Source organism: Girardinichthys multiradiatus, chromosome 3 (assembly GCF_021462225.1).
Source record: "Girardinichthys multiradiatus isolate DD_20200921_A chromosome 3, DD_fGirMul_XY1, whole genome shotgun sequence".
In the NCBI taxonomy this organism is placed as follows: domain Eukaryota; kingdom Metazoa; phylum Chordata; class Actinopteri; order Cyprinodontiformes; family Goodeidae; genus Girardinichthys; species Girardinichthys multiradiatus.
Genome location: NC_061796.1, coordinates 46,463,083 through 46,490,486, shown reverse-complemented (window position 1 = coordinate 46,490,486; position 27,404 = coordinate 46,463,083). Strand labels below are relative to the sequence as shown.

At 41.7% G+C, this 27,404-nt stretch overlaps 2 protein-coding genes across 7 annotated transcripts; one reads left to right on the top strand and one right to left on the bottom strand.

The window, feature by feature from the left end:
• Positions 1-8,656: 8,656 nt before the first annotated feature.
• glrx3 (glutaredoxin 3) lies at positions 8,657-10,145 on the bottom strand. The gene has a single exon (XM_047360673.1). It carries the CDS (start codon positions 10,133-10,135, stop codon positions 9,140-9,142), a length of 996 nt encoding a protein of 331 aa, XP_047216629.1. The 5' UTR covers positions 10,136-10,145; the 3' UTR covers positions 8,657-9,139.
• Positions 10,136-26,963, top strand: bag6 (BCL2 associated athanogene 6). Of its 6 annotated transcripts, none has more exons than XM_047360672.1 (25): positions 10,136-10,270; positions 11,401-11,488; positions 11,579-11,696; positions 12,907-13,118; positions 16,723-16,794; positions 16,874-16,996; positions 17,090-17,292; positions 17,900-18,032; positions 18,990-19,190; positions 19,273-19,495; positions 19,736-19,786; positions 20,411-20,760; positions 20,841-20,913; positions 21,012-21,319; positions 21,473-21,734; positions 21,844-22,013; positions 22,095-22,148; positions 23,341-23,449; positions 23,631-23,755; positions 24,295-24,429; positions 24,599-24,646; positions 24,722-24,931; positions 25,110-25,217; positions 25,295-25,441; positions 25,587-26,963. In XM_047360672.1, the coding sequence occupies exons 2-25, from the start codon at positions 11,408-11,410 to the stop codon at positions 25,680-25,682; spliced, it is 3,612 nt and encodes a 1,203-aa protein (XP_047216628.1). In that variant the 5' UTR covers positions 10,136-10,270; positions 11,401-11,407; the 3' UTR covers positions 25,683-26,963. The 6 variants fall into 6 exon arrangements, with proteins under 6 accessions (XP_047216628.1, XP_047216623.1, XP_047216627.1 ...); XM_047360667.1 differs by having other exon boundaries at positions 24,271-24,429; XM_047360671.1 differs by having other exon boundaries at positions 16,720-16,794; positions 19,273-19,363; positions 24,271-24,429.
• The last annotated feature ends 441 nt before the right edge of the window (positions 26,964-27,404 follow it).

Sequence of the window (27,404 nt, the reverse complement as noted above, 5' to 3'; positions counted from 1 at the left end):
GCATTGACCCTGCTCTTGATAAAATACAGTGGACCAACACCAGCAGCTGACATGGCACCCCAGACCATCACTGACTGTGGGTACTTGACACTGGACTTCTGGCATTTTGGCATTTCCTTCTCCCCAGTCTTCCTCCAGACTCTGGCACCTTGATTTCCGAATGACATGCAGAATTTGCTTTCATCTGAAAAAAGTACTTTGGACCACTGAGCAACAGTCCAGTGCTGCTTCTCTGTAGCCCAGGTCAGGCGCTTCTGCCGCTGTTTCTGGTTCAAAAGTGGCTTGACCTGGGGAATGCGGCACCTGTAGCCCATTTCCTGCACACGCCTGTGCACGGTGGCTCTGGATGTTTCTACTCCAGACTCAGTCCACTGCTTCCGCAGGTCCCCCAAGGTCTGGAATCGGCCCTTCTCCACAATCTTCCTCAGGGTCCGGTCACCTCTTCTCGTTGTCCAGCGTTTTCTGCCACACTTTTTCCTTCCCACAGACTTCCCACTGAGGTGCCTTGATACAGCACTCTGGGAACAGCCTATTCGTTCAGAAATGTCTTTCTGTGTCTTACCCTCTTGCTTGAGGGTGTCAATAGTGGCCTTCTGGACAGCAGTCAGGTCGGCAGTCTTACCCATGATTGGGGTTTTGAGTGATGAACCAGGCTGGGAGTTTTAAAGGCCTCAGGAATCTTTTGCAGGTGTTTAGAGTTAACTCTTTGATTCAGATGATTAGGTTCATAGCTCGTTTAGAGACCCTTTTAATGATATGCTAATTTTGTGAGATAGGAATTTTGGGTTTTCATGAGCTGTATGCCAAAATCATCCGTATTAAGACAATAAAACACCTGAAATATTTCAGTTAGTGTGCAATGAATCTAAAATATATGAATGTTAAATTTTCATCATGACATTATGGAAAATAATGAACTTTAACACAATATGCTAATATTTTGAGAAGGACCTGTATGTGGATCATCGGTACAGGGTGAGCAGCAAGCCGTTGCCAGCAGAAGCTCAGATGACTCCCCTCTCCAGAAAGGTGTCACAGGTAGACACAGAGCCAGGCCAGGTGTAGCTTCTAGGAAGAGAAAAGAGAGAACAAAGTTAAAAGCTGAAATAACAGCAAATAATGCAAAATTGGAAAGTAGTGTGAGAATGTAGCGAAGAGGGTGAAAGTGGTCATAATGTCCTCCAGCAGCCGAAGCCTATAGCAGCATAACTACACACGTAGTTTCAGTTCAGATTATTTAGTTAAACAGCGCTTATTTACAACAATGTCGTCTCAAGGAACCCCACAAAGGGTCCCACTGATGGTCATTGTTATACTAAAAACCACAAGGATTGAGATACCTCCCTCTGTCAGACTGATTATAACCATTGGAAAAGAGAAGGGGTCATACAGGTAGCAGAAATGGAGGGTGTGTTTGGACCTCAACCATAACTGAGCCGGTTTAGGCTAAACCTGACTCCCCCTTACTCCATCCAACAGGGAAGGAGAAAGGCTCCCTCCCTGATAAACTAAGCCACTCTAACTATAAGCTTTATCAAAAAGGAAAGTTTTAAGCCAATGGCGCTTCTATCAGTGTTGACAGTCTAATTCTTGCAAACACACTCAGACTTACATTCACACCCTCAAGATTCCACCGTACCCTTGCTGAATCTTTACTTATGTGTGTGTTGCTTACCCCTGCTGAGGTCTTTTTTGTACTATTTCAGACTCTATTCTGCTAAGAATAGAGTCTGAAATATGATGTTTCTTCCCCTCCTCTTTTACTTAACCTAAATGTGTGATTTCATTACTTTTCATAGATTTTACCAGCGAAAACCAAACATTATTAGTAACTTGGACTTTAGCTGCTCTTACACCAATGACCCAGCTTTCTTAATTAGATTACTTAGTTCAACGTCAGCACCAGTAAAAGCAATATATTATTAGCACCTGAAAATGTGGATTAAAGCTGTTTTGTACCAGTGACTCAGCTTCCCTAGTCAGAATTCAGTGGAATGATGAGACTTCTTAGCACAAGATGCTTTCCCCTACATAGAGGACTTAATGATATAATTACCTCTTTAGAAAGATTGGTTTAGAACCAGCTCTTACCAGTAAAACCCAAAGGATTATTAATGTTATCTGTATCATTGTAATATTGACCAGAGATTTTTAGATTTCTCAGAAGGATTCATAGATTTTTAGATTTCTTAGCATTTGATTTGTTTTTCTGTGTTTTTTGTGATTGTATTGTAACTGTATGTACAGCGCTTTGAGTGTCTCGTTACTGAAAACGCTATATAAATAAACCTTGCCTTGCCTTGCCTTGCCTTGCCTTGCCTTGCCTTGCCTTGCTCTGTTAGGAACATATGGACCAATCAGATCTCTGATGTATGATGGAGCTAGATCATTAAGGGCTTTATATGTGAGGAGGAGAATTTTTAATTCTATTCTGGATTTAACAGGGAGCCAATGAAGGGAAGCTAAAATGGGAGAAATATGATCTCTCTTTTTAATTTTCATCAGAACTCTTGCTGCAGCATTTTGAATCAGCTGAAGGCTTTTAACTGCATTTTGTGGACATCCTGATAGTAAAGAATTACAATAGTCCAGCCTTGAAGTAACAAATGCATGGACTAGTTTTTCAAACAGGTCATTGCTGTATAAATGTTCACACATTTGATTAGCAACTATTTTCTCAAGAATTTTAGATAAGAACGGAAGATTGGATATAGATCTGTAATTTTTAAGTCATCTCGATCAAGCGAAGGTTTCTTAAATAAAGGTTTAATTACAGCTACCTTAAAAGCTTGTGGTTCTGATCCATTTACTAAAGATAGATTAATCATATCTAAAATGGGGCTGGTAATCAGAGGGAACACTTACTTAAATAATTTGGTTGGGATTGGGTCTAACATACAAGTTGAAGGTTTAGATGAAGCTAATATTTCTGATAACTCAGGAAGCTCCACAGGATCAAAACAGTCCAAACACAAACCAGGTTCTGCAGTTATTTCCAATGTTGTCTCACTTGCTGAGGATGAAGTAATCATCTTCGGGAATATGTCAAAGATTTTCTTTTTAATAGAATCAATTTTATTTGAAAAGAATCCCATAAAGTCATGGCTGCTAAGAGCTAAGGGAATGGATGGCTCAACAGAGCTATGACTCTGTGTAAGTTTAGCAACTGTACTAAAGAGAAACCTAGGATTATTCTTGTTCTCTTCTATTAATGAGGAGAAATAAGCTGTTCTAGCTTGGCGAAGTGTCTTTTTATACAACAGCAGGCTATTTTTCCAGATTAAGTAGGAATCCTCTAGGTGTGTAGAACGCCATTTTCTCTCCAATTTTCTAACATTGTGCTTTAAAGTACACAGCTCTGAATTAAACCAAGGAGCTAGCCTCCTATGAATAATTACCTTCTTTTTCAAGGGGGCTGCATTGTCTAATGCATCACGCAATGATGAAGAAACACTATGAACAAAAGAATCAATTTGTGAAGGGTCAGAAACAAAATTATTGCCCTCCACTGTGCTTTTCAGTGATGATGAGGAAATTAAAAATGGAACAGATTCTTTAAAGGTTGTTACAGCATCGCCTGATAATGATCTACTATAATGAAATTTTCTTTCAGGTGTGGAGTACTCGGTTAAATTAAACTCAATGGTTATTAAGAAATGGTCAGACAGGACAGGGTTATGAGAAAATATTGTTATGTCTTTACACTCAATGCCATATGTCAGCACAAGGTCCAGAGAATGAAGACAAAGGTGGGTAGGTTTGTTAATGTTTTGAGCAAAGCCAATTGAGTCTAAGATAGCGTTAAACGCTATATTTAGGCTATCACTTTCAGTGTCAACATGAATGTTAAAATCCCCCACTATAATAACTTTATCTGTATTTAACACTAAATCAGATAAAAGGTCTGAAAACTGATCTAAAAATTGAGAGTAAGGGCCTGGTGGACGGTACAAAACAACAAACAGAAGAGGTTTTAGTGCTTTGCAATTTGGATGAGGAAAACTAAGGATTAAATATTCAAAAGAGTTGTAGCTATTGATTGGTCTGGGACTAATCAATAAATCCGACTGAAAGATGGTTGCCACTCCTCCTCCTCGCCCAGTATTTTGAGGAATGTGAAAATTTAAATAATTAGTTGGAGTTGACTCATTTATAGTAACATAATCCTCTTGCTGCAGCCAGGTTTCTGTGAGGCAAAATAAATCAATCTGATTGTCACAAATCAGGTCACTAACTAGCAATGTCTTTGAAGAGAGAGATCTTATGTTCAGTAAGACACATTTAATTGTTTTATTTTTCTTTTTAGTCTGAGTTGTGTTTATTTTTATTAGATTTTCCTGATTTCCTCCTTTTAGATTATTTTTTAATCTATTCAATTTTGGCCGTGGGTGAGACACTGTCTTAATAGGGTAATGGGTGGGTAGCAGTACAGAAGCTGCAGAGAGGAGTGTTAAACTACGACCCTGCTTCCTGGTCTGAACCCTGGGTTGTCACAGTTGTGGAGAACCAATAAATATATGAGTGCCTCATTTTGACCTCTCTTTTCATTTTGTATTAAATAAATCTCGGAATGATTTAGTGAGAATAAATGAACACAGCAATAGGTTATCGGGCAGTTCCTAGAGCTTCTGAATCAGTCAGGACAGAATAAACATCAGCAGAGACAGCTGATGTCTTGTTCACATCAGGCGACATTACCGGTCCTTGATGGAGATGGATAGGGGCCAGGTTGAAAGGTTTGCATGAAGTCAGGTGGTTGTTTCATCTTCATGATGCCTCAGCTTATTCCCTGTGGGATCATTAAAGACTTTCCACTACTTTGTAAAGTGATTCTTTTACGTACCTTCAGCTGCTCAGCCCCCTTCCCAAAATACATCCAGATGGGACCATTGCTTCTGGGCTTATTTCCGTCAATGAGGATTTGGTTACCCTGTTTTTGTATTAATATTAGAACACAATCTTCCCTAAAAAGATAATTTTAACATACAGTAAACTAACACTGCTTTTAGAATAAGATGTGTTATTTAAGTGTTCCCTTTATTTTTTTGAGCAGTGTACATATATGCATACACACATACAAACACTCACATATGTACATACCTGCATATAAACACATACACACACACTTGTATGTAATTGTAATTGCACACAGAAAGATATTACACGTCAACAGAAAGCTACTCTGCTTGTTGTTTGTGTGTTTTTTAGTATACTTTGAGCGATCAGCTGCAAGGGTTTTGTTGCAGAGTCTGACAGCAGTTGGAAGGAAAGATGCATACTTTAGAAATTGTAAATGAAGAGAAATGTTCCATGTAAGCAATAAATGTAATTTTAATTCTGAGCTTGATGCCCACCCAACCATCTACTGCAGCTGTCTCCCTTCTGTTCATCTTTTCAACTTTTAAGCATGTCCTCTTAGTGAATCCTGGGCTTTTATTCTTACTTATGTTGCTGGTAGAGGTGTTTGGTTCTGGTGTCTGTTATGGCTTGCGAAATATTGGACCCCAGAATGCAGACGAGCAGGCAGCGTGATGGTAAGTGAAAAAAGGTTTAATAACAAAAACTCACACTCAGCAGGAGGCAGGAACAAAACAAACGGGCAGGCAAGACAGGCATGGCATGATCAAAAAAACAAGACTTGGTTTGAGAATGTTTCCACGACGACTAACTGAACAGGTGTGTATATATGGAGTGAAAACCAGGTGGAGCAAGGAGACAGGTTGACTTTGAGCAGGTGAACCGAATAAACTTAATTGACAGACAGAACAAAACGTGGCTGCGGCAAAAACAGATACTCTAATATACAAACAAAACCAAATTTGACAAAACATGAACAAGACTAAAACATGACCAGAAAAATAACGAAAGCATGATTCAAAACTTGAGCAGTGAAAAACATATAAGGAAAAAACCTGACACCAAAAAACCCCAAATCATAACAGGTGTCTGTGTAAATCCTCTGTGTTTTCTCTCCTTTTGGTTTTTCTGATTAGTTGTTCAGCTTATTTTCTCTTGCAGTTAAACTAACCATTTATTCCTCGTCTGTTGTAAATAATTTATTTAAATTCCACAGTATTTCCGATTTTTATTCTGGAAACTATTTCTTGTTCCACCGTTTAGATAATCTAATAACTTCTCATTTAGATTGATTTTGTCATTGCCTTGACTATATAGTGGTCATTTCCAAGGGATGACAGGTATTATCTGATGGGTAAACCAATAAAACCGCTTAGTGAAAATCTTTCAAAATAAAATGTCAGTCCACGTTGTGGAAATTTTAAGGCTAAAATCACGTGGAAGTTTCGTCATTGTATTGAATATTTTTTGAGGTTAATCCAAGTAAATCCAAAACCTTTTGCTTAAGTTTTATAAATATTTTGACTGACTCTTCTTCTTGACCTTTTTAGGGTTAGGGTACTTTACCAGGTCAGAAATATTACCGGTGGTGATTTATATGCATCAGCTCACGAAACTTAATTCAACCAAACTTTTTCAATCATTTTTTTTTATTTCAAATTGAATAAATTATGTTTTATGTCTATGCATTATTTGTTCAATTTGACTTACAAAGAAGGACATAACAGTGCAGGGTATATCAAAGCTAACAATAAGCTTTTTAGTAGGAAGACCACAAGTGAGGTTCTGTCAGGGTGTCAGTGCGGAAATAATGTGGGCGTAGAGGGAGGTGCAGAAATAGGTGGAGCAGCAGCGGGGTAGAGAAATCAGTCATTGTCATTATCTCTACCTCCACAAGGTGGCGGTAACAATTTTTCACATATGCTGTAATTGCAGGACCGAGAAGGGTCAGCCAGGTCTTCTTGACAGGACCACCTCATCATCATAGAGGCAGAATAGTTGAGGAACATTTAAAAAGTCTGTCCAAAATCACCTGGGAGGTCTGCTGTACTGATGTGAGAACGCAACTCTGTTTCACATGAATACATACGTAACACTGCGTGGGCATCTTTAAGCTGCATTCACCTTCTGCAACATTTCTCTTTCACTCTCCTCTTCTGCATACTCAGGGGCCACTTTATTAGGCACACTTCTTTAATTGCTTCTTAATCCAAATAATCGTCCAATCAGCAACTAAACGCATTCATCTCGAGATGTGGGAAGACTAAGAGCAGATGTTCAAGCTGAACACCACACATTTTTACGTTTTATATCCGACATTTATGACATTCAGAGCTTTTTGTTCAAAACTTTCAAAGGTTTCCAGATATGAAACAAGTTTCAGATTTAACTCCTTATATTAAACTTTCAGTGTTCAGATACTTCTTTCAATGTCCTGAACTCCGCTTATTACTAACAGGCAGGGCTGACTCCACATTTATTTGTATAATATCAATAACATATCATCATATAAATCAAAAAACCTAAAAGTGGATTTAGATCCGTCTTTAAATAAGTTATGGTGAAATAAAATAGCTGTATACAGATTAATTATAACACTATTTTTGATTAAGTGGTCTGGTATATTTTTAGAGGCACTGCTGGTCAAACGTTTTAGAACGCCTTTCTCACGTAATGGGTCTCTTTATTTTCATGACTATTTAAATAGTAGATTCTCACCAGAGACAACAAACCCGTGAATGAACACACATGGAATTATGTGGTAAACGAAAAGTGTGAAATAACTCGAAACATTTTTAGATTCTTCCAAAATGCCTCACTTTGCTCTCATGGCGTTCTCTCCATGATCTTCATGAGGTGGTTCACTGAGAGAAGGTCAGAGGTTAATACTTCAGTCATCACAGCAAAGTGCAGCTACTTTAAGGAATCTAAAATATAAAACAGTTAATTTAAGAAAGTTATTTTACAATTTTTGGTTTGCTACATAATTCCATGTGTGTTCACAGTTTTGATGCCTTCAGTGAGAATTTATGCACAATGGAAATAATCATAAACATAAAGAAAACCATTAAATGAGAAACTAAAACTTTTGACCAGTAGTTTAAATTAAAGCCATTCTAAATGTGATTTTTAGAGACTTGGAGAAATTAATAGTTTTAATCTTGATGATCACCATAAATGCACTAAAATTAATATTAATTAATTGCAGTGCCCCTCACTTGCCTTATGAGGTGCAGATGTAAAAAGCGCAGGCATAAATAAATAGCATTGGACAAATAAATAGAGTAAAAAAATACAAAGGAAAAATAAAATGGACAGAAAAAGTTAAAACATGCACAGATACAAATAGATTTAAAAATAAGTTAATAAGGTTGAAAATGTTAATGGATAATAAATAAGACAATATTACAAAGGTGAATAAATAAAGTAGCTAATTAAATTAGATATATACGTTTATGTCTCATTGAAGAATTAATTTACTGCCGATTTTGTGTATTTAATCGTATGCTTATTTATTTATTCCTGTACATATTCTTAACTGTGGCAGGATTGGTCCTCCAAAGTGCTTATAAATAAAGTTGGTTTGGCTTTGCTGTAATTAGTTTAGTGAAACGCTTCGCTGGAGCTTGAACAGCACCATGTTAACGATGTCCAGCCTCTGGTTAGCTACAGCGAAGCATGTTTGGTGTACAGGATTTATGATTGCAACCAGATGTTTTTCCCCCATTCAGCGGGGAATAAAAAAATCATTTAATAAATGCTTAGTAATCTTTAGACGCAATAAAAGCAAACTCTTGTGTTCTTTTAAAATGTTTAATTATTGTTTTTGTCAAGGAAGAATGACAGAGCCAGGAAATGGGATTTCCAGGAGTCTTATGTGTTTTAAGGGGCGGATGAAAAGCTGTTTACTAATCAGATCCAAAGCATGAAGAGGTGAAAACATGAAAGAGGGACGTTCTCAAAAACCCAGGCAGCTTTTATCAGAATTTTCCCAGAATCAGACATGAAGGGTCAAATTAAAGACCTTTATTTCTGGTTTTACTTTCCCATTAAACATTTTAAAGATGTATTTTCACAAATATCCAGTAATCCAACTTGAACATGAATTTTACTGAAAAAAAAAAACCCAAACATTTTCTCCGTTTCGGCAAAGAGAATCTACTTAACAGCTAGAATCTGAAAGTTATTGTTGAGCTTCACTCTCCGGCCCCATGCAGCTGATGTTCTGGGTCCTTGCAGTAGCTTCTTGTTCCTTATCTGATGGATGGTGAAGGACATCCATCTATGACTCCCCCTTCAGAACTGACACCAGTTCTCCACTCTCCTTCAGCTCCTTAACTATGTCCAGGCCACCAATCAGCTCCCCCTTCACGTAAAGTTGTGGGTATGTGGGCCAGTTGGAGTAGGTCTTCAGCCCCTGACGGACCTCTTCGTCTTGCAGAATATCAAAGGTGCCATAATCCACTCCAGATCCGTTTAAGATCTCCAGTATCTGCTTGCTGAATCCGCATCTGGCAGCCTCCTTGTTGCCCTTCATGAACAGCATGACCGGACTCTGCTTGATGACGGTCTTCAGGCGTTGCTCCAGGCTTACGGCCTTGGGGCAGGTGTTCTCCAGCTCCCCGGACGCAGCCAGCTCCTTCACGATGTCCAGTCCGCCCACAAGATCCCCGTTTACATACAGCTGAGGGAAGGTAGGCCAATTGGAGAAGGTCTTTAGCTTCTGTCGGACCACCTCATCGGACAGGATGTCAAAGCTGCTGAACTGGATGTTGTGCTCCTTCAGCAGCCCCACGATCTGCCGGCTGAAGCCGCATCGAGGCTCCTGTGGGGAGCCCTTCATGAATAGCATGCAGGGGGCCGCGTTGATCAGCTTCTTCAGCCGCTCGTTCAGGTCAGGTACCTCCGCAGCTCCAGCCGGACGTGCGTTCACCGCCAGCCGCTGGACCTTCTTGGTAAGCTCCGCAGCGTGAGCACCGTCCAGCCGGTCCACCTTCTCCCCGGCCTTGAAGAACAGGAAAGTAGGAACCGAGGAGATCTCATACTTCTCCGACACCTCCGGGACCGCCTCTGCCTCCAGCTTCAGGAACGTGGTACCGGTGTGTTCTATGGCCAGCTCCGCCATTACTTCGTTCATCTGGCCGCACTGAGGAGCCCACGCAGCGTGGAAATGCACCACGGTGAGGCATTTTCCAGCTTTGGTGAGAAACTCTTCAAACTGCTTTTCGCTCGTCGCCTCCACCAAGTTCGCCATCTTTTCTTCTCTCTGTGAATACATCCGTTGACCTCTTACGTCACTTCCTCGTTAGCCTTTAGCTTCTAGAGAACACCGGGCCCACCGGGAAGCGGTTCGTTCTCCGGTGATAAGAACCAGTTAGCACTGGATACAGTGACACGGTAGTGTGGTTAGGCGGTAAGTGTTTAACAGCTCGCAGTCTGTGAAAATTAACTCTTTAACTTTCTGTGTTAGCTTGACGTTCAGTTACCTTAGCATTAGCTTAGCCGTCCTTCCAGTTAGCTGTGTAAACTTGACTGGATATTCAGCTTTATTACCCCCACAACTCTGATTACAACCCACTGGTAAATCCACGGTTACAGTTATTTGTGTTTGGTACATTTTACAGCTAAAAGTTAACATCGAAGCTTTAATTTACGGGTTTTATTTACAAGAGTCAGCAGCAGGATGTCGGTGTTATAACCAGCGTTAAACCTCTTCAAGTGAATAGTTACTAAACTAAATAATTTACAATGCATTACCATACATTAATCAATAAGAGATAAATCTTTATTTCTGTTTTGATCAAACTTAATGTAATGCACATCAATCTATATTATTAACACAGCAACACTCAGATCAGTTTGACAACACTGGATGATTACGTAATATTTGTCATAAGATGACATAAATCCTCCTTAAATTTATTACCACTGACCGAAACAATTACACGATATTCTTCTACACAGTAGACAATAATAATTAATATGAAATAATTCGCATAAAGCAGAACAATTGTTTTTAAATCAAATGGTGTAAAGTGTTAAAATGTGGTCGGTTAACCAACGCATTTTAATGGCTTTGATTGTTCCTTTGACACACTGGTGCAGAGAAATCACACCCCTAAATGACAAACTTCTGACATTTGCATCCTTAGTTAATTGGACCATGTTAGAGAACTTACTCAAACAAGCAGTTTTATTTTATATATTTATAGATAAACGCTGCACAGAATTCAGGATCATATATATATATATATATATATACAGGTTACAGAGCAAATCTTTTTATATTTCATGCATTCTGTAGACTTGCTACGATCAGTTTAAAATTCTTGGTTTTTAGTCTTCTCACTGAACTCTTGAATTACCCTCAGATCTGTTAAACATCCGTTGACTTTCACGCAGCAGCTCATTCAGATATTTTCCTGATATCATGCAGCCCTGTTCTTGTTCTTCAAACTCTGAAATATCAGTGATATTATTGGCTTTGACTGTCCAATAATGTCTGTAATCGATCTTCACCAGAACTTACTGTGTTAATTACAGGAACATCATGGAAGAACAAACGTCTGACCTAGAAGTGACAGTGAAAACACTAGACTCCCAGAGCAGAACCTACACTGTTGGTTCTCAGGTAAGAACACATTTCCTGCTTCACATTTTGGGCTCAGATGTATATTTTCTGCCTGCCTTTTCTGACTCATTGTGTCCTATTGTTTTGTAGCTGACAGTGAAAGAGTTTAAGGACCACATTGCCTCTTCAGTGGGCATTCCTGTGGATAAACAACGGCTCATCTACCAGGGCAGAGTGCTGCAGGATGAACGTACGCTGGCAGACTACAGTAAGTCAGGAAGGGTTCCTTAAATCTGAACTCAGTCCAGTCCAGGTCCAGTACAAGATTAGTCTGGCCCTGCTCTTTTTGTTTAAATATAATTTAAATAATCGGCTGCACGGTGGCGCAGTTGGTAGCACTGTTGCCTTGCAGCAGGAAGGTCCTGGGCTCGATTCCGGACCGGGGGTCTTTCTTCATGGAGTTTGCATGTTCTCCCCGTGCATGCGTGGGTTCTCACCGGGTACTCCGGCTTCCTCCCACAGACTTGCCTGTTAGGTTAATTGGTAACTCTAAATTCCCCTTAGGTGTATGAATGAGTGTGTGCTTGGTTGTTTGTGTGTTGCCCTGCGATGGACTGGCGACCTGTCCAGGGTGAAACGTTCTAGATGAAACATCTAAAGGTGCTACATCCATTAACATTTACTTTTCCTTCCCATAGAAAGTACTCCTGGATCAGTGCTTCTTTGTTCTCTTTGTGTCTCTGCTCTGTTCTCTCAAACCCCCAGTCGGTCGTGGCAGATGGCCGCTCACACTGAGCCTGGTTCTGGTTCTGCTGGAGGTTTCTTCCTGTTAAAAGGGAGTTTTTCCTCTCCACTGTCGCTACATGCATGCTCAGTATGAGGGGTTGCTGCAAAGTCAACACCAGTGACTGTCCACTGTCTCTACATGCTCATCCAGGAGGAGTGAATGCTGCAAGTCACTGACTGGATGCAATCTGCTGGGTTTCCTTAGATAGAAAAACTTTTTATCCAATTTGAATAAATAACTGAATCTGACTGAACTGTTCAATGGTTACGATTAATGGGAATGTATGAACCTGACTGTTGTGAAGAGCCTTGAGACAACATGTGTTGCTATATAAATAAACTGAATTGAATTGAATTATATTAAATTGGGGAAACTGGTGGCCTAGTGGTTAGAACAGGGGCGGGGTTCGTATCCCACAGCCTGCCACTCTGGCTCCCTGGGCGCCGCACAATGGCAGCCCACTGCTTCCTATAAGGGATGGGTTAAATGCGGAGGACAAATGTCATTGTAATGTGCAATGACCAATAAAGATGATTATTATTATTAATCAATAATTCAACTAACAGAATATTTAGTAGCTTTTGAAATTTTTGATTATAAATGAGTTCCTCTGCTGTACTTCTTTGTAACGAGCCTCTTCCATGCATTACTGTACTTCTAAGGTATTTTTTGTTTTTTTTTGTTTTTGCAGATGTGGGTGGAAAGGTGATCCACCTGGTGGAACGGGCCCCCCCTCCACCCTCCCAGGGCGGTTCGGGATCCGGAGGAACCTCAGCAGACAGCGGGCCATCCTCGTCCTCCCAGGGAACGCCCCAAGTGCCGCACGATCGCAACGCTAACAGCTATGTTATGCTTGGAACCTTCAATCTTCCCGTTAACATCATGGACCCCCAGCAGATACAGGTTAGTCTGCGTTTGGGATCACATGGGGCTGGCTGGTGATGTTTTCAAGACATCTGGGCCCAGCCTCCTTCAGCAGCTTGTACAGAGTCTGTCTGGTGTTTTCCTGCAGCACCATCTTGGTTTTTTAAGCATAGCTCCTTGCCAACAGCGCCACCTGGCAGTTGTTGGTACAACTAGGTTGCATGCCATTAGTACAGGTCCTTCTCAAAATATTAGCATATTGTGATAAAGTTCATTATTTTCCATAATGTCATGATGAAAATTTAACATTCATATATTTTAGATTCATTGCACACTAACTGAAATATTTCAGGTCTTTTATTGTCTTAATACGGATGATTTTGGCATACAGCTCATGAAAACCCAAAATTCCTATCTCACAAAATTAGCATATCATTAAAAGGGTCTCTAAACGAGCTATGAACCTAATCATCTGAATCAACGAGTTAACTCTAAACACCTGCAAAAGATTCCTGAGGCCTTTAAAACTCCCAGCCTGGTTCATCACTCAAAACCCCAATCATGGGTAAGACTGCCGACCTGACTGCTGTCCAGAAGGCCACTATTGACACCCTCAAGCAAGAGGGTAAGACACAGAAAGACATTTCTGAACAAATACGCTGTTCCCAGAGTGCTGTATCAAGGCACCTCAGTGGGAAGTCTGTGGGAAGGAAAAAGTGTGGCAGAAAACGCTGCACAACGAGAAGAGGTGACCGGACCCTGAGGAAGATTGTGGAGAAGGGCCGATTCCAGACCTTGGGGGACCTGCGGAAGCAGTGGACTGAGTCTGGAGTAGAAACATCCAGAGCTACCGTGCACAGGCGTGTGCAGGAAATGGGCTACAGGTGCCGCATTCCCCAGGTCAAGCCACTTTTGAACCAGAAACAGCGGCAGAAGCGCCTGACCTGGGCTACAGAGAAGCAGCACTGGACTGTTGCTCAGTGGTCCAAAGTACTTTTTTTGGATGAAAGCAAATTCTGCATGTCATTCGGAAATCAAGGTGCCAGAGTCTGGAGGAAGACTGGGGAGAAGGAAATGCCAAAATGCCAGAAGTCCAGTGCCAAGTACCCACAGTCAGTGATGGTCTGGGGTGCCGTGTCAGCTGCTGGTGTTGGTCCACTGTGTTTTATCAAGGGCAGGGTCAATGCAGCTAGCTATCAGGAGATTTTGGAGCACTTCATGCTTCCATCTGCTGAAAAGCTTTATGGAGATGAAGATTTCATTTTTCAGCACGACCTGGCACCTGCTCACAGTGCCAAAACCACTGGTAAATGGTTTACTGACCATGGTATCACTGTGCTCAATTGGCCTGCCAACTCTCCTGACCTGAACCCCATAGAGAATCTGTGGGATATTGTGAAGAGAACGTTGAGAGACTCAAGACCCAACACTCTGGATGAGCTAAAGGCCGCTATCGAAGCATCCTGGGCCTCCATAAGACCTCAGCAGTGCCACAGGCTGATTGCCTCCATGCCACGCCGCATTGAAGCAGTCATTTCTGCAAAAGGATTCCAGACCAAGTATTGAGTGCATAACTGTACATGATTATTTGAAGGTTGATGTTTTTTGTATTAAAAACACTTTTATTTTATTGGTCGGATGAAATATGCTAATTTTGTGAGATAGGAATTTTGGGTTTTCATGAGCTGTATGCCAAAATCATCCGTATTAAGACAATAAAAGACCTGAAATATTTCAGTTAGTGTGCAATGAATCTAAAATATATGAATGTTAAATTTTCATCATGACATTATGGAAAATAATGAACTTTATCACAATATGCTAATATTTTGAGAAGGACCTGTATGGTGAAATTTATCATGTTAGGGTCTATTCCCTGTTCTACACCAGCCCCAAATATTCTGACATTAAATCAGCAAACTACGAATAATACCTTAAATGATACCTAATGATACCTTAAATTATTCACACATTGGGAAAACCTTTGCTTTGAAGCTCGTGCTGTTTTAAGTTGTGAATGCAGAAGAACTTTAGTGTTAATTTAGCAAATTTTACAAGTGGTTTGTGTTGTCTATGAGTGGATGACACATTTCAATACTGTCTTCCTGTGTACTTTATGCTGCAAAACGTGCTGATCACAGTGTGAAGTGGGCGCTAGTGTCAGATTGTTTGTGGGGAAGCTGCAGATAGAAACTGATAAAGAAGTTTTGCATGAACATCTAAACAAGTGGGTAGTGGGGCTTTCCAAAGATTACATTGGGGACCACAACTAGGGAAAACCTGTCTTAATCATGGCAGATGTTCAACTGATAAAGTTTTAAAGTGGTTTAGGTAGATTTCCAACTGAATGGAAATGGAAAGGAAAAATTATGAGACAGATTTAGCACCATAAACAACCCCTGTGGGAGCGTGGAGTTTTGTAAGTACAGATCTAGTAGTAGAAAACACAAGACCTTCCCAGATCATTGCAGAAGAAGTCTGCAAGAGGAAGCAGGAGTTCGCTCAGAGCCAAAAACAGCTAGACCATCTAGATTTTTATTATCAGGAGTCTGTACCTAAAATAAACTAAACTTGTTTCATTATTAAGCAGAAACATGATTTCACTTCATTTTTCAGTTTCAACAGGTTCAGAGATGCTACATTTTAGTGTTTTATGTGAACCTCAGAGTAGCTTTACTAGTTTACTTTCAACCTGCATTTAATAAATGACCAAATCTGCATATATATGATAAAGCTGAGTTTGCTATATAAAATGTGTCCTTGCCATTAGGGATTATTTATATTCTCTGTGTAATCAGAGCAGTAGAACATTCTACCAACAGATTTTTGTCTAATAAAAACATACAAAAAAATAGAAATCAAAGAAGAAGATATGGGAAAAGCTGCAAATGTTTTGAGCATTTAGTTTGAGAGATCAGATGTTTTAACCTGCAAATTAAGCAAAATGTTCACACTGCTCAAGCACTGATAATACTCATGTTAACTTACTGTATTACAATGAGTTCATGCAGACCTACTTTACTCCAAAAATAAACCCGATGTCTGCGTGTGAGGAGGAAGAGGCTTCAGTTTTCCGGTCAATCTGACAATAATCTGAAAGACAAACATTCTGCCAACAACAATGGCTTCAACATATTTACAGTTTATTGTAGGTTTCCATCCAAATCACCTGAACATTGAAAAGAATCAGCAAATATTTATGTTGATTATTTTATATTATTTAAGGGTTTTATTGACAGAAAGATGAAAAGGTTGCTCATGAAAAGAACTCTTCCTCTTATTCCTACAATAAAACATAAACAAGAAAATCTTCATCAGATTTGGGATCCCTTCGTTTTCTGTGTGAATGCCCTGATTGTTGGGCTGAGGATGTTTTCCTACATTTCTGCATATGTAGAAAAACACCTGAAGGTTATTTCACTAATTCCATTTAGTTTTGATCATTTGTTGCAGTTTTATTAAGTCAAAAAACTCTCAGAAATTGGAATGAAAGATTAACAACATTTTGAGAGGGTGGCACCAGCATATTTGATCATATATCAACTCATAATGTGTGTCTAGTAATGTTTCATTAAATGAGCAGCTGCATCTCCATGGTTTCCAAAGGTCTGTGTAGTTTATTTGTTTTGCTCCACTTAAGCAGATGACGGTCCAGCAGATGGTGTCGGGAATGGGAGAGAACGCCCGAAATGCCAGAGTCACAACCAGCAACGGGGTGAGATCCAGCAACCTGTCTACTTACCTACAACGTTTCATCAGAAGGTTTGTTCTAAGTGATGCTGCTGTTGTTACAGAGCAACGGGTCCGTAAATGTGCACATTGATATGGACCAGCCGGTTCAGAGTGAGCCCAGACTGAGGCTGGTGTTGGCTGAGAACCTGCTCCGAGATATCCAGGATGTCATCAACAGGATGGAGGTGAGAGCTCCATGCTTTGAATAATTCAGGCTTCTGTTGAGCAGCGAATTCTCTGCTTTATCTGGAAATACTTTCTCTGGTTTCTGGTTTCAGGGTCGAACGACTGAGTCATCCTCCCAAACTGAAACAACACCTGCTGCTGCTGCTGCTCCCCCGCCTCCCTCGTCTTCATCTACCACCTCCACTCCTTCTCCCTCAGCCCAGCCCATGGACACCTCCCCACCTCCAACTACTCCCCCACCTCCACCGTCCTCCTCTGCACAGTCTGAGGGACCAACCCCACAGCCGGGACCAAGGTGAGGACAATCTGTCTTATTTACCCATGCAGGCTGCTCTCCTCCTACATGGAGATTGCTTCAGCTAATCTGAAATCTCTAATGAACAGATGTTAAAAATAATGCTTTGGTTCCTTAAGAACAAGCTTTGGTGGAATATTAATGTACACTTCTGTAGATGAGGTCTGCTTCCAAGGGCTTCATCTGATGGGCGTCATGTTATTTTTCGGGGGCACGTGTTTGGAAACTGGCTCTAAATTGATGGGAACCATAGATGATGGTCTTGGATCAGTTTAGATCAGATCAACATCCTGCTCTCTGGTAGATGAAGACGTGTCCCCCTCCTCTGAGCTTATATAACCGATGCTGTTAAGAAACCTTTTTAAAACCTGCCTGTATGAAATGTTTTATGGGTTGATTAGGTCAGGTCAGGCCGTTTGCCGCTAAAATATTATTGCCATCGTACTGGAAGAGTTCATATTAAAGCTTGGAGTATATTAATGTTCAATTAAAACTTACATATCAGGCAAACTCCACTTTTATGGTTATGTTTAAACATAAACTTGCTTTATTGTCACTTTCCTGGCTGTTTCCTATCATGATGGGTTTCTTCTGTTTCCTGCTTCAGTCACCCCAGCCCAGCTGAGCTGGCAGAGATGCTCTCTGAGCTGCGGAGGGTGGAGGAGAGGCTGCAGCCGTTCATGCAGAGAGCTCACAGCATCCTGGAGACAGCCACCACCGCAGAATACAACAACAATACAGTAGGAGTCTAAACCCTGCAAATTATGCCTGAAGTGGTTTCCAGCCTGATGAGTTGGGATTCATTTTATTCTAGTTGCACATACTGTGTGTGGCGCCATTATCCTGTCGGTATTTTTATTTATCAGCATGGTTTCTAATGTTAGCTGGGGCAGAAATCAATCAGAAAAACTCTCAAAGTCAAACTTCATGAGTGGGTTGAATTCGGAGCTAACATTCACATGTTGTTCAACAGGAGGAGTTTATGCAGCTGCTTTCAGGTGTAGGATAAATAGCTCTACTCTGCACTTTAACCTCAACGTCTCTTAGCGTCTTTTATCTAGTTTTCATGCAAACATTGTCGTCGTGTTGATCTTATCCCACATGTCAGGCAGCTGTTATTACTACAGAAAACACTGCAGTGCATTTATGGCTGAAACTCATTTTAAAACCATCCATCCATCCATCCATCCATCCATCCATCCATCCATCCATCCATCCATCCATCCAAAAGCACTAAATAAAATGGCAGCTGGACAACATGGAGGCACTTTGGTTTAAATGATGAGCTTTATGAAGCCAGACCATCATCTATTGGCCATTATCATTGACTGAAGCCATGTTTGTAAAAGTCAGAACCAGAGAAATTCTGCTTCGGAGATAAAATTGGAGGTCTTTGATTGTTCAGTTTCACAGCGGTACCAGCCACTGATTCAAAGCAGTGTGTAAAATGTTCTGTGAAAACTGTGCAGCGGGACTGTTGAAGCCAGCCACCAGGGCTTCTACTGTTGCCTCGTTTCCACATTTCTCAGTTGGACTCAATACAAGACACATTCAATTGTGCTGCAGCAACAAGTCCTGCAGTCTATCTTCAGTCATGCAGTGTGACGGGAGGTACTGTCATGTCATGCTTGCACAGTGGGACATGTTGCTGGATGAAGAGTTGATGTTTAAAGCTTGTTTCTTGTGGTTTCCTGCAGGAGAGAGAGGAGGACCAGAGAACTCTGGTTCAGATCTGTGAGTGTCTTCGTTTACTCGGGAATGCACTTGTTGCACTGAGCGACCTGCGGCTGAACCTGATGAGCCCTGTTCCCCGCCACCTCCATGTTGTCCGCCCGTTCTCTCACTACACCAGCCCCGTCAATCTTCCTGGAGCCGTGCATCATCACATCCCAGTGCAAGTAAGTGATGCTGTCATTATTCTGGCTGGTAGGCATTAATCCTTGGGACAGTTTGGATGACTGCTGCCGTTTCCTCCTTCAGATGAACCTGGGTGCCACAGTGGCTGTTGCTGCTAACAGCACTGAGGGACAAGCTCCGCCCAGCCAGCCGATCAGCCAGCCAGAGCAGGCAGGTCAGGGACAGACCTCCCCCTCACAGACTACCCCGTCCAATCAGCAGGCTGGACAGGGACAGGGTGGCCCCCGGGTCATCAGGATCAGCCACCAGGCAGTCCCGGTGGTTATGATGCAGATGAACACGGACGGTGTGTCCCCTAGCCGCCACTGATTGAATGCTCCTCTGAACTGGAGATGTTTGCATGTGTCACTGGTCAGCAGCAGTCTGTTGAACATGAAACCAGTTACTCCATCTACTGCTTCCACGAGTGTTTGCTGAACAACATGTAGAACAGAAACAAATGATGCTTTTGTTGAATGATTTCTGTGAAATAATCTCAGAGAAACAGGATTTTCTAGATTGGTATGTTTGTCGTGTGTTCATGTAGGCCCAGGATCGAACTCTGCAGCAGGTGGACAGCAAATACCCGGCCAACCAGGTGAGGTAGCTGAATGCAACAAGTTCAACCAGTTTGTCCTCGTTTTTTAGTGTCGTGATTTTTATTTATTGGATTTATTTTTAATATTTTTCTTTTATTTTAATTTCTTGTTGTTTTTTAAATTTAAAATATTTAATTTGTCTTTTTCTGGAAAAAAAATGAAACTTGATTTTATTTTTAATGTGTAGCTTTTTTTTTTAAATACATTTTTTTGGTATTTTTCAGTCATTTTTATTTATTAAATTTATTTACTTTTTAAATTAGTTTTACTGATGTTTTCCTTATTTAGACATGTCTTTATTACTTTTAACATAATTTATAAACTGTTGTTATATACTGCTTTTAATGAACTATTTCTTTTAAAGATTTGTTTGTATTTATTTTAGAAAATTATATTAATAATTTATATGTAAATAAATCAAGATTAATTAAATTTATTTTGTTTCTTTATATTTATTATATTCGGTCTTCTAAACGTATTATTTATAGTTTTATAATTATTGAATAGTTTTTTTTTTTTCCATGAATTATTTGCTTTTAGTAGTTTTGAGTTTGATGAGATGGTCCTAATGAGATCCACCATCGCGCTGTTTTAATCCACTGGGTTTGACCTCCACCCTCTAGGTGCCCTCCCACCTGACTTCATGCGAAACCTCATGCAGCAGATCAGCCAGTATGCAGCTGCTGTAGCTACCAGCGCTGCTACTGCTGCAGCCACTGGCCAACCAGTCCCTCCACAGCCCACTCCTCCCAGCTCCACACCCACCTCCTCAGCCACAACCACAGGGCCCAACACTCCTACCACCACCCCTACGGCACCCCCTCCAGCCTCCCATGCTGGACCCCAACAACCCCAGGCCAGGGTTGTGTTCTCTCGGCCCCCCTTTGCTGCCAGCATGCCCCCTCCGGCCTTCGGGACTCGAGGAACCACCATCAACGTGAGAGCTGCAATGCCGGGCCAGCAGCCAGGACAGGTGGGAGTGAAACCTGCTAATTTTTTTGAAGATTTGTTTTCCATAAAACATGAGATGCTTACAATAAATATTTCTCCCAGGCTTTCAACCCTGCTGCTCTCAACCAGATGATCAGTGGACTGGTTGGGCAACTTTTGATGCCGGGACAAATGGGTGAGCATTTAGTCTTGGATCTAGATTTGGATCAAGCCTGAGAAACGTTTTCCTTTTTTTAGTACGTTAATGATTATTGACATTTTTTGGTTTTACAGCGGGCCAAACCATCACATCCTCTTCCTCCTCCACAACCACCTCTTCCTCCTCCTCTTCCTTTTCCTTTTCCACCTCAGGTCCAAGTCCACCGTCCACTGCAAACACTACTTCCACTCAGAACCAAGCAGAGGCCGATACCGGTGAACCTCAACCCCAAGACCTGGCCCCAGACCTCGGCCAGCTCCTCGGGTCTCTTCTGGGTGTAGCCGGTGTTCCTGGTGCTGGTTCTGCTGGGACCCCCTCAATAACCGTTACTACATCTGGTGTCCCAGCTTTCATCCAGGGAGTGACGGAGTTCATGCAACAGGTCAGTGGGTTTATGTATAAGGTTTTCTTTCCTGATCCGATTTTTGTTCAGGATAAGCTGCTCAGATCAGGTGGAGACATTCCTGTCAATAAAATGTAGCTGTGCACAAAAAGGACAGCTTCTGACCCTTTTCATTTCTTCTTTTACCTTCAGGCCTCCCAGCCCATCTTCTCCCCTCCACCACCGACCTCTGGTACCACTCAGGCTCCTGCAGGACCCAACCCAGCAGCAAACCCTGCTGCAGCTGCAGCAGAATCCCTCAACCCAGAGCTGTTCACGGGCATCGTACGTGGCGTCCTGAGCACCATGATGGGCTCTCTGGGCCAAGCTCAGAATGACACGGAGAGCATCGCTCAGTTCATGCAGCGGCTGTCTCAGGCCACCAACATCTTCATCAGTCCTGAGGACCCTACAGGTTTGTTATGTAGTAGCCTTTGCTTGTTATGTTGAAACTGTGGCTCAGCAGTAAAATCCTGTTATTCACTTCCATTTTTATTAATTTCTTGTGTATTTGGGGTTCCCAGGGTTCTTTGGAGAGCTACTGATGTTGGTGTGTCAGACGTTCACCATGTCTGACCTGGTGATGCTGCTCCACGGCCAACACCAACCTCTGAGCCGCATCCAGCCTCAGCTGTCCCAGTTCTTCACCCAGAACTACCTCAATGGCAGAGAGCCCACTGATGAGAACATTGCTGTCTGTATCGCTCACCAGGAATCCTTTTTATTGGTCCAATAAAACATCTGGCTGATGTTTCTTCTTGTCTTCTCTCTGCAGACTGCTGCTGAATCTCTTGTCAACGAACTAGAGGAGTACATCACAGAGAGTTTTGTGAGTCTTCATCGTTTACGGTCACTAAATATCAACGTTTGTCTGCAACATTGGCCCATTTTCCACCAAAAAGCCCTGGGATTTAAACCCCCAGGATTCCTGGTTTTAGAAGGGATCTTGGGGTATTCTGTACGTTCTGTTTCCATTGCTTAGAGAGGCCATGGGCCATTCATTTACATCAGCCTAATGATGTCTGGGGAAGTCTATTAGCTAATGATTCATTTACAATAACTACTAAACACTGATTTATACACTTATTTTTCTTTTAATATCATCAGGTAAAGTCATAATTACAGAACACGTTTTTAGTAAAAATGTATTTATTGTAATAAAAAACAGATAATCAGTCTGGAAGTACAGGGAATTAATTTCCTTGACTGCCAAATCATAACCTAATATTACTATAAAGAATGTATAGACAGCGGAGTAGAGGATGGAAGGACACGAGGAAGGAGAGCATCACTGGGAGCTTTTGGGGAAACTGCATCCAAACCTGGAAATGTGGTCTCTCCTCCTGCAGACCTTTCTGCATTAAACTATGAAAAATAATAGAGTTCCCACTCCGCTAAGTTAGGTTTACATGAAAAGCCACTCTAATAAAACGCTTTGTATTCACCTTCAGCTGCCACAAAACGATAACAGGTAGCAGGAAATCTCAGATTGCTGTGATGAGATCAGGCAGTGGTTAGTGAAGATGTCCCAGTCCAGCTGCCTGGTTAGCTTAGCTTGGCAGCCAGACCAGCCTGTAAGCGGAGCTCTGCTGCCCTGAAAACTCAGAAAAAACATTTCAAAGTAGGTTCACTCTGGATGAACTGAGTGCACAGATGAAGTTTTGAGCCTTTCTAATTTCAAAACACCTTTAAACTTCTTTTTGTGACAAATGAATGGGATAAAAACGGTTTGTTGTATACTAACCTCCTCCATTACTGTAGCTGCTGGTGCCATGCCTCACTGCATACAACCGCCCTTTTAACAATCCTGAGTAAAGCTGAAAAGTCCTACCTGTGACCAGGACCTTTTACCCGGGTAGATTTGCATCGAAATGCACCCTGGGCTATTTCGAAATGCATTTGTAAGAGTTACATTTAGTGTTTGCGAGGGCAGTTTACTGTTTATTATGTGTAGTTAGAACCTTGTTTATCAGTGAAAGGATGTGACTGAAATGTTCATACTTCATCTCCACCTCCAACAGAGAGAGTCTTCAGTCACGGTGCTGGAAGGTGTTGACATCACTCAGACCAACATGTCCTTCTTCAGGCAGCAGCTGATGCAGATCGCCACACACATCCTGCGCTGCACAGGTGATCTTTACCTCATATCGCCCCCTACTGTTAGGGCTGTTTAATTAAAGCTGGACAAGGAATCATGTTTCAGCTGTTCATGGTAATTCTCAGTTCACAGAATTAACTGTGGCTCATTGTAGAGTGATTTAATATTGGACTGTTATTAACATTATGATCTGATATGAAACTTTTGGTGTAGACGACACATTCGGGCCCAGACTGCTGCAGATGTGCAACCAGGCGCTGTTTGAGTGTCTCGCCCTCAACCTGCACTGCCTGAGAGGAGACCAGAGAGCTCTAACAGCTGTCATCAACCACAGAATAGTGAGTACAGAAGGCAGTGACAGCAGGAAGAGTCATTCATGGGAAATAAGCCATCATTGTTTGAGGTTTGGAGACATTCCCACAGAGGTGAAAGCTTCAGCTGATGGTGTGAATGCTTTAGAGCCACCCCAGTCTTTTTGGGTTGGGCGAGGTTAGTCTTTTTAGTAATGTAGAGGTGTTGTCTGGTGAAAGTATTCAGACCTGTAAAAGTATTCAGACCCCTTTTAGACCTCCTCTCTGCTTCATGTTAAACATTGTAAACTCTAGTTAAGTTATACTTCTGAGCAATCATTACAACATTGTTACAAGTTAAGGGATGCATCTGTTTCTATAAAAGGAATCAATGAGCCATTTCTTATTTCAGCCCCCACAACCTGCACTGTGTCACCTTAAATCAAGGCCATGAGGTCGGGGAAGATGTAGGTTTGAGGATAACCGACCTTTAAGATGTTGCTGCTGCCTCAGTCGGTCTGTTGAATGGGAAACTCAGCAGCTGTTTCTGTGTTTTAAACAAGAAAAACCATCTGCTGCTCTTCCAGCGTCGGATGTCAAGCGACATCAGCCCCAGTTTGGTGAACTGGATGACCAGTATGATGACGATGAGGCTGCAGGTCATTCTGGAGAACATCCCCGTGTCACAGGAGCAGGTCCAGAACTACATCGTTTACACACAGGTATCCTGAGCAACACCAGAACCTTTTTCAGATGAAGGTCCGTCTGAAGCTGTGGGAGCGTTTAGAGCAGCCTGTCCCTTTTATCTGCTGGTCGCTGTGTATCACGTTACTTTAGGAGCCGCGTCTCAAACAGCTGATAAATATTAGATGTGTTTTTTTTTTTTCACAGAGAGACCCGAGTTCTGCGAGCGGCACTCAGGAGGCTCAAAGCGCGACGGTAAGCCTGACGTGTCTTTGTGACTTAAGATGAAGATGTTTTCAGCTCCTCTCATGTTTCTGTCCTTCTCCAAAGATCGAAGACACTCTCTCACCTGCTGCAGCCACCACAGCAGAGGAAGCCATGTCTGGGTCCCATGAAACCCCCACTGCGTCGTCAAGGGAGACGAGAGCGTTGCCTGGAGATCTGGGAGCTTCAGGCGGAGCTGCACCATTAGGGGGCGACGTGGCGGCAGCAGGAGCTGAGGGGGGCAGCGAGGAGTCGTGGGCTGCTGCTGTCCCTCCTGTAAGACCCCCGCAGATAAACTCTTTTAATGACTTGATGTTTGCTCACCGATGATCCAACTGCACGTTTAAATTCATCTTTATTACCGATTCTTCTGTAGTGGGTAGGAGACATAAAACTATCACTGCTTGATCAGGACACTCAGATCCCAGCATTCCCTGTTTTATCTGTGATACAGGAATGGGTTCCCATCATCAGGTGTGACATGATGACTCAGAGGAAGATGAAGGCTCAGCCACCGTTATCTGATGCCTACTTACACGGCATGCCAGCAAAACGCAGGAAGGTACTTGGATCAGTTGGAGCTAGTTTAATGCAGTTTGTCTTGTCACTTCTTACAGCACAGCGTGTGTTTTCCTACAGACGGGCCAAGGCAGCGGCAGCCTCCTCTCCCTCTCCGATGCTGTTAGTCAGGCAGCCAGGAACGCAGGAGTGAGGCCAATCACCTCCCCCGAGCAGCTTCAGTCAGACCTGGAGACGCAGGAGGTGAAGGAGGCTTACTCAGAACAGGTAATGACACTTAAAGCTGAGGATGAACTCTGGTTAAATTCAGCTGGAGGTGGTTGTTTTGCTGTTTAGTTCTCCTCAGTCTCTGAAAAACGGTTGTGGTGAGTCCCACCATGATCATAACAGTCAGACGTCCATCTCTCCCCAGGTCAAAGCAGACGTAAAGAAGCGAGTGAGGGAAGACCCAGACTTCAACTCGCAGCAGTTCCCCAACGCACACAGAGCTTTCTCCCCAGACTCCTAACCGCCTTCATGCAGAGCATTAAAGCCGTTCGTGTGCATTTCTTTTTCATTTCTGTGGATCAGCCCAAATATCAGTCAGCAGCTGTAGCTTTAAACCCCAAAGAGCTGCTGGTCTTTGTGAGGTGCTGTCAGGAGGAACTTTGGATTTCTGATGTTTTCAGTCATCGGGTCAGCTTCCACCTTCAGAAGCTTTTCGGCCAACAGAGAAGCAAGTTGCTCCTTTAATATGGGGTTTTAACAAACAAACCGGAAGTTGGTTCAAAGTCTAAAAATCTCCAAAGGATCCAAAGAAAGAATCATGATGAACTGACCCTTGTCAGTATTCACATCTTCAGCCTGTATGCAAAAGCTCGCAGACTTTGGATCTGCAGATGCAGCATATTTATTCTCTGTTGGTCCAAAAGCATCTGGAGTGAGCGCTGGCCAAAGCACAAGAGGCAAGTGTCAGTATTTAATTCAGGAAATCTGATGGGAAACTTTCATCTGCTGTATTTTCAGATTCATTTAAGCTGGTTTAAAAACTAGTGATCATATTAAACTCAGTGGGAAAGATGTTAAACAGGAAGAGAAACACCGGCTTTCCTGAAACTTGGAAAGTTACCATTTATCGCCCCCTAGTGGTGAAACAGTATATGGCATAATTTGACAACTGATTATTAGAGAAGAAATCTGAACGTGGAAAAAATGAGTTCACCAAACTTCTGAACACGTATAGGAACAAGGAATTCATGCATGACCGTTCCTGGTTGTTTTTGTTTTAACTCTGGGTTATGTTTCATATCGATGTCTAAAACTCGACAAGATGAAAATCCTCAGTTCATCCTAAGGAATAAAATGATGAATCAACCAAGTTCAGTCCAGTATGGATTCTGTCCAACACGTCGACTAAAGAATGTAACTAACAGGGAGTTATTCTGCCATGATTAATGATCGATGATGATTTTTTTCCAAACCTCCACTAACAAACCAGAAACAAAAACCTCAGAGAATCCTCCAGAATCTGTTTTTCTGGATAACTAACACAACTTCTCCCCTTCTTCTATGTATTGCTTTGAGCTCCAACTTTAGCAGAGAAAACGACCCTCAATAAAAACATTTGAACACATTTATTAGTCCTTTCAGTTTGAATCCTGGAGCTGCTTTGTTTCTGTTAGGGACCCGAATTATCATCTTATATCTGATTTGTTTTTTCTTAATGTGCTCGAACACGGAGGACTTTCATGTGATGCTGTTTGGTACATGAATGTACAGGAAACCTAATAAAAACCTTCATTTAAATACACGACTGATGTTTCTCTGGGACCATCTGGGTTGGGAAGATTTGTCAGATAAAGTTGAGTTCTGATGGACCTTTTACATGAATAATTCAGCAGTAGATGTAATATACAGAACAATCCAATGCACTGTAGTAGTTAAAGGTTGGAGTTACATCTCTAATGCATTTTTAAAACAAAGATCCAGTTACAGTGCTACATTACAATGTTGAGCTTTGAATATGAAGGTTTTAAAACGCTTCTTTGGAAAATTGCAGCCGCATGATGTCACAAAAATCCTTTATTCACGGAATTGTTTTCAACAAAATGACAGATGCCACAACATTTTTAAGATAAATGTGATGTGTTTTTGTAACTCATCGTTTTATTTGCAGCAGAGAACCTGGTTCTTTTAGCTGCTCTTCAAAACAGGCAATACTAGAGAACATGTTAAAGCAGTTTGTTCTCTT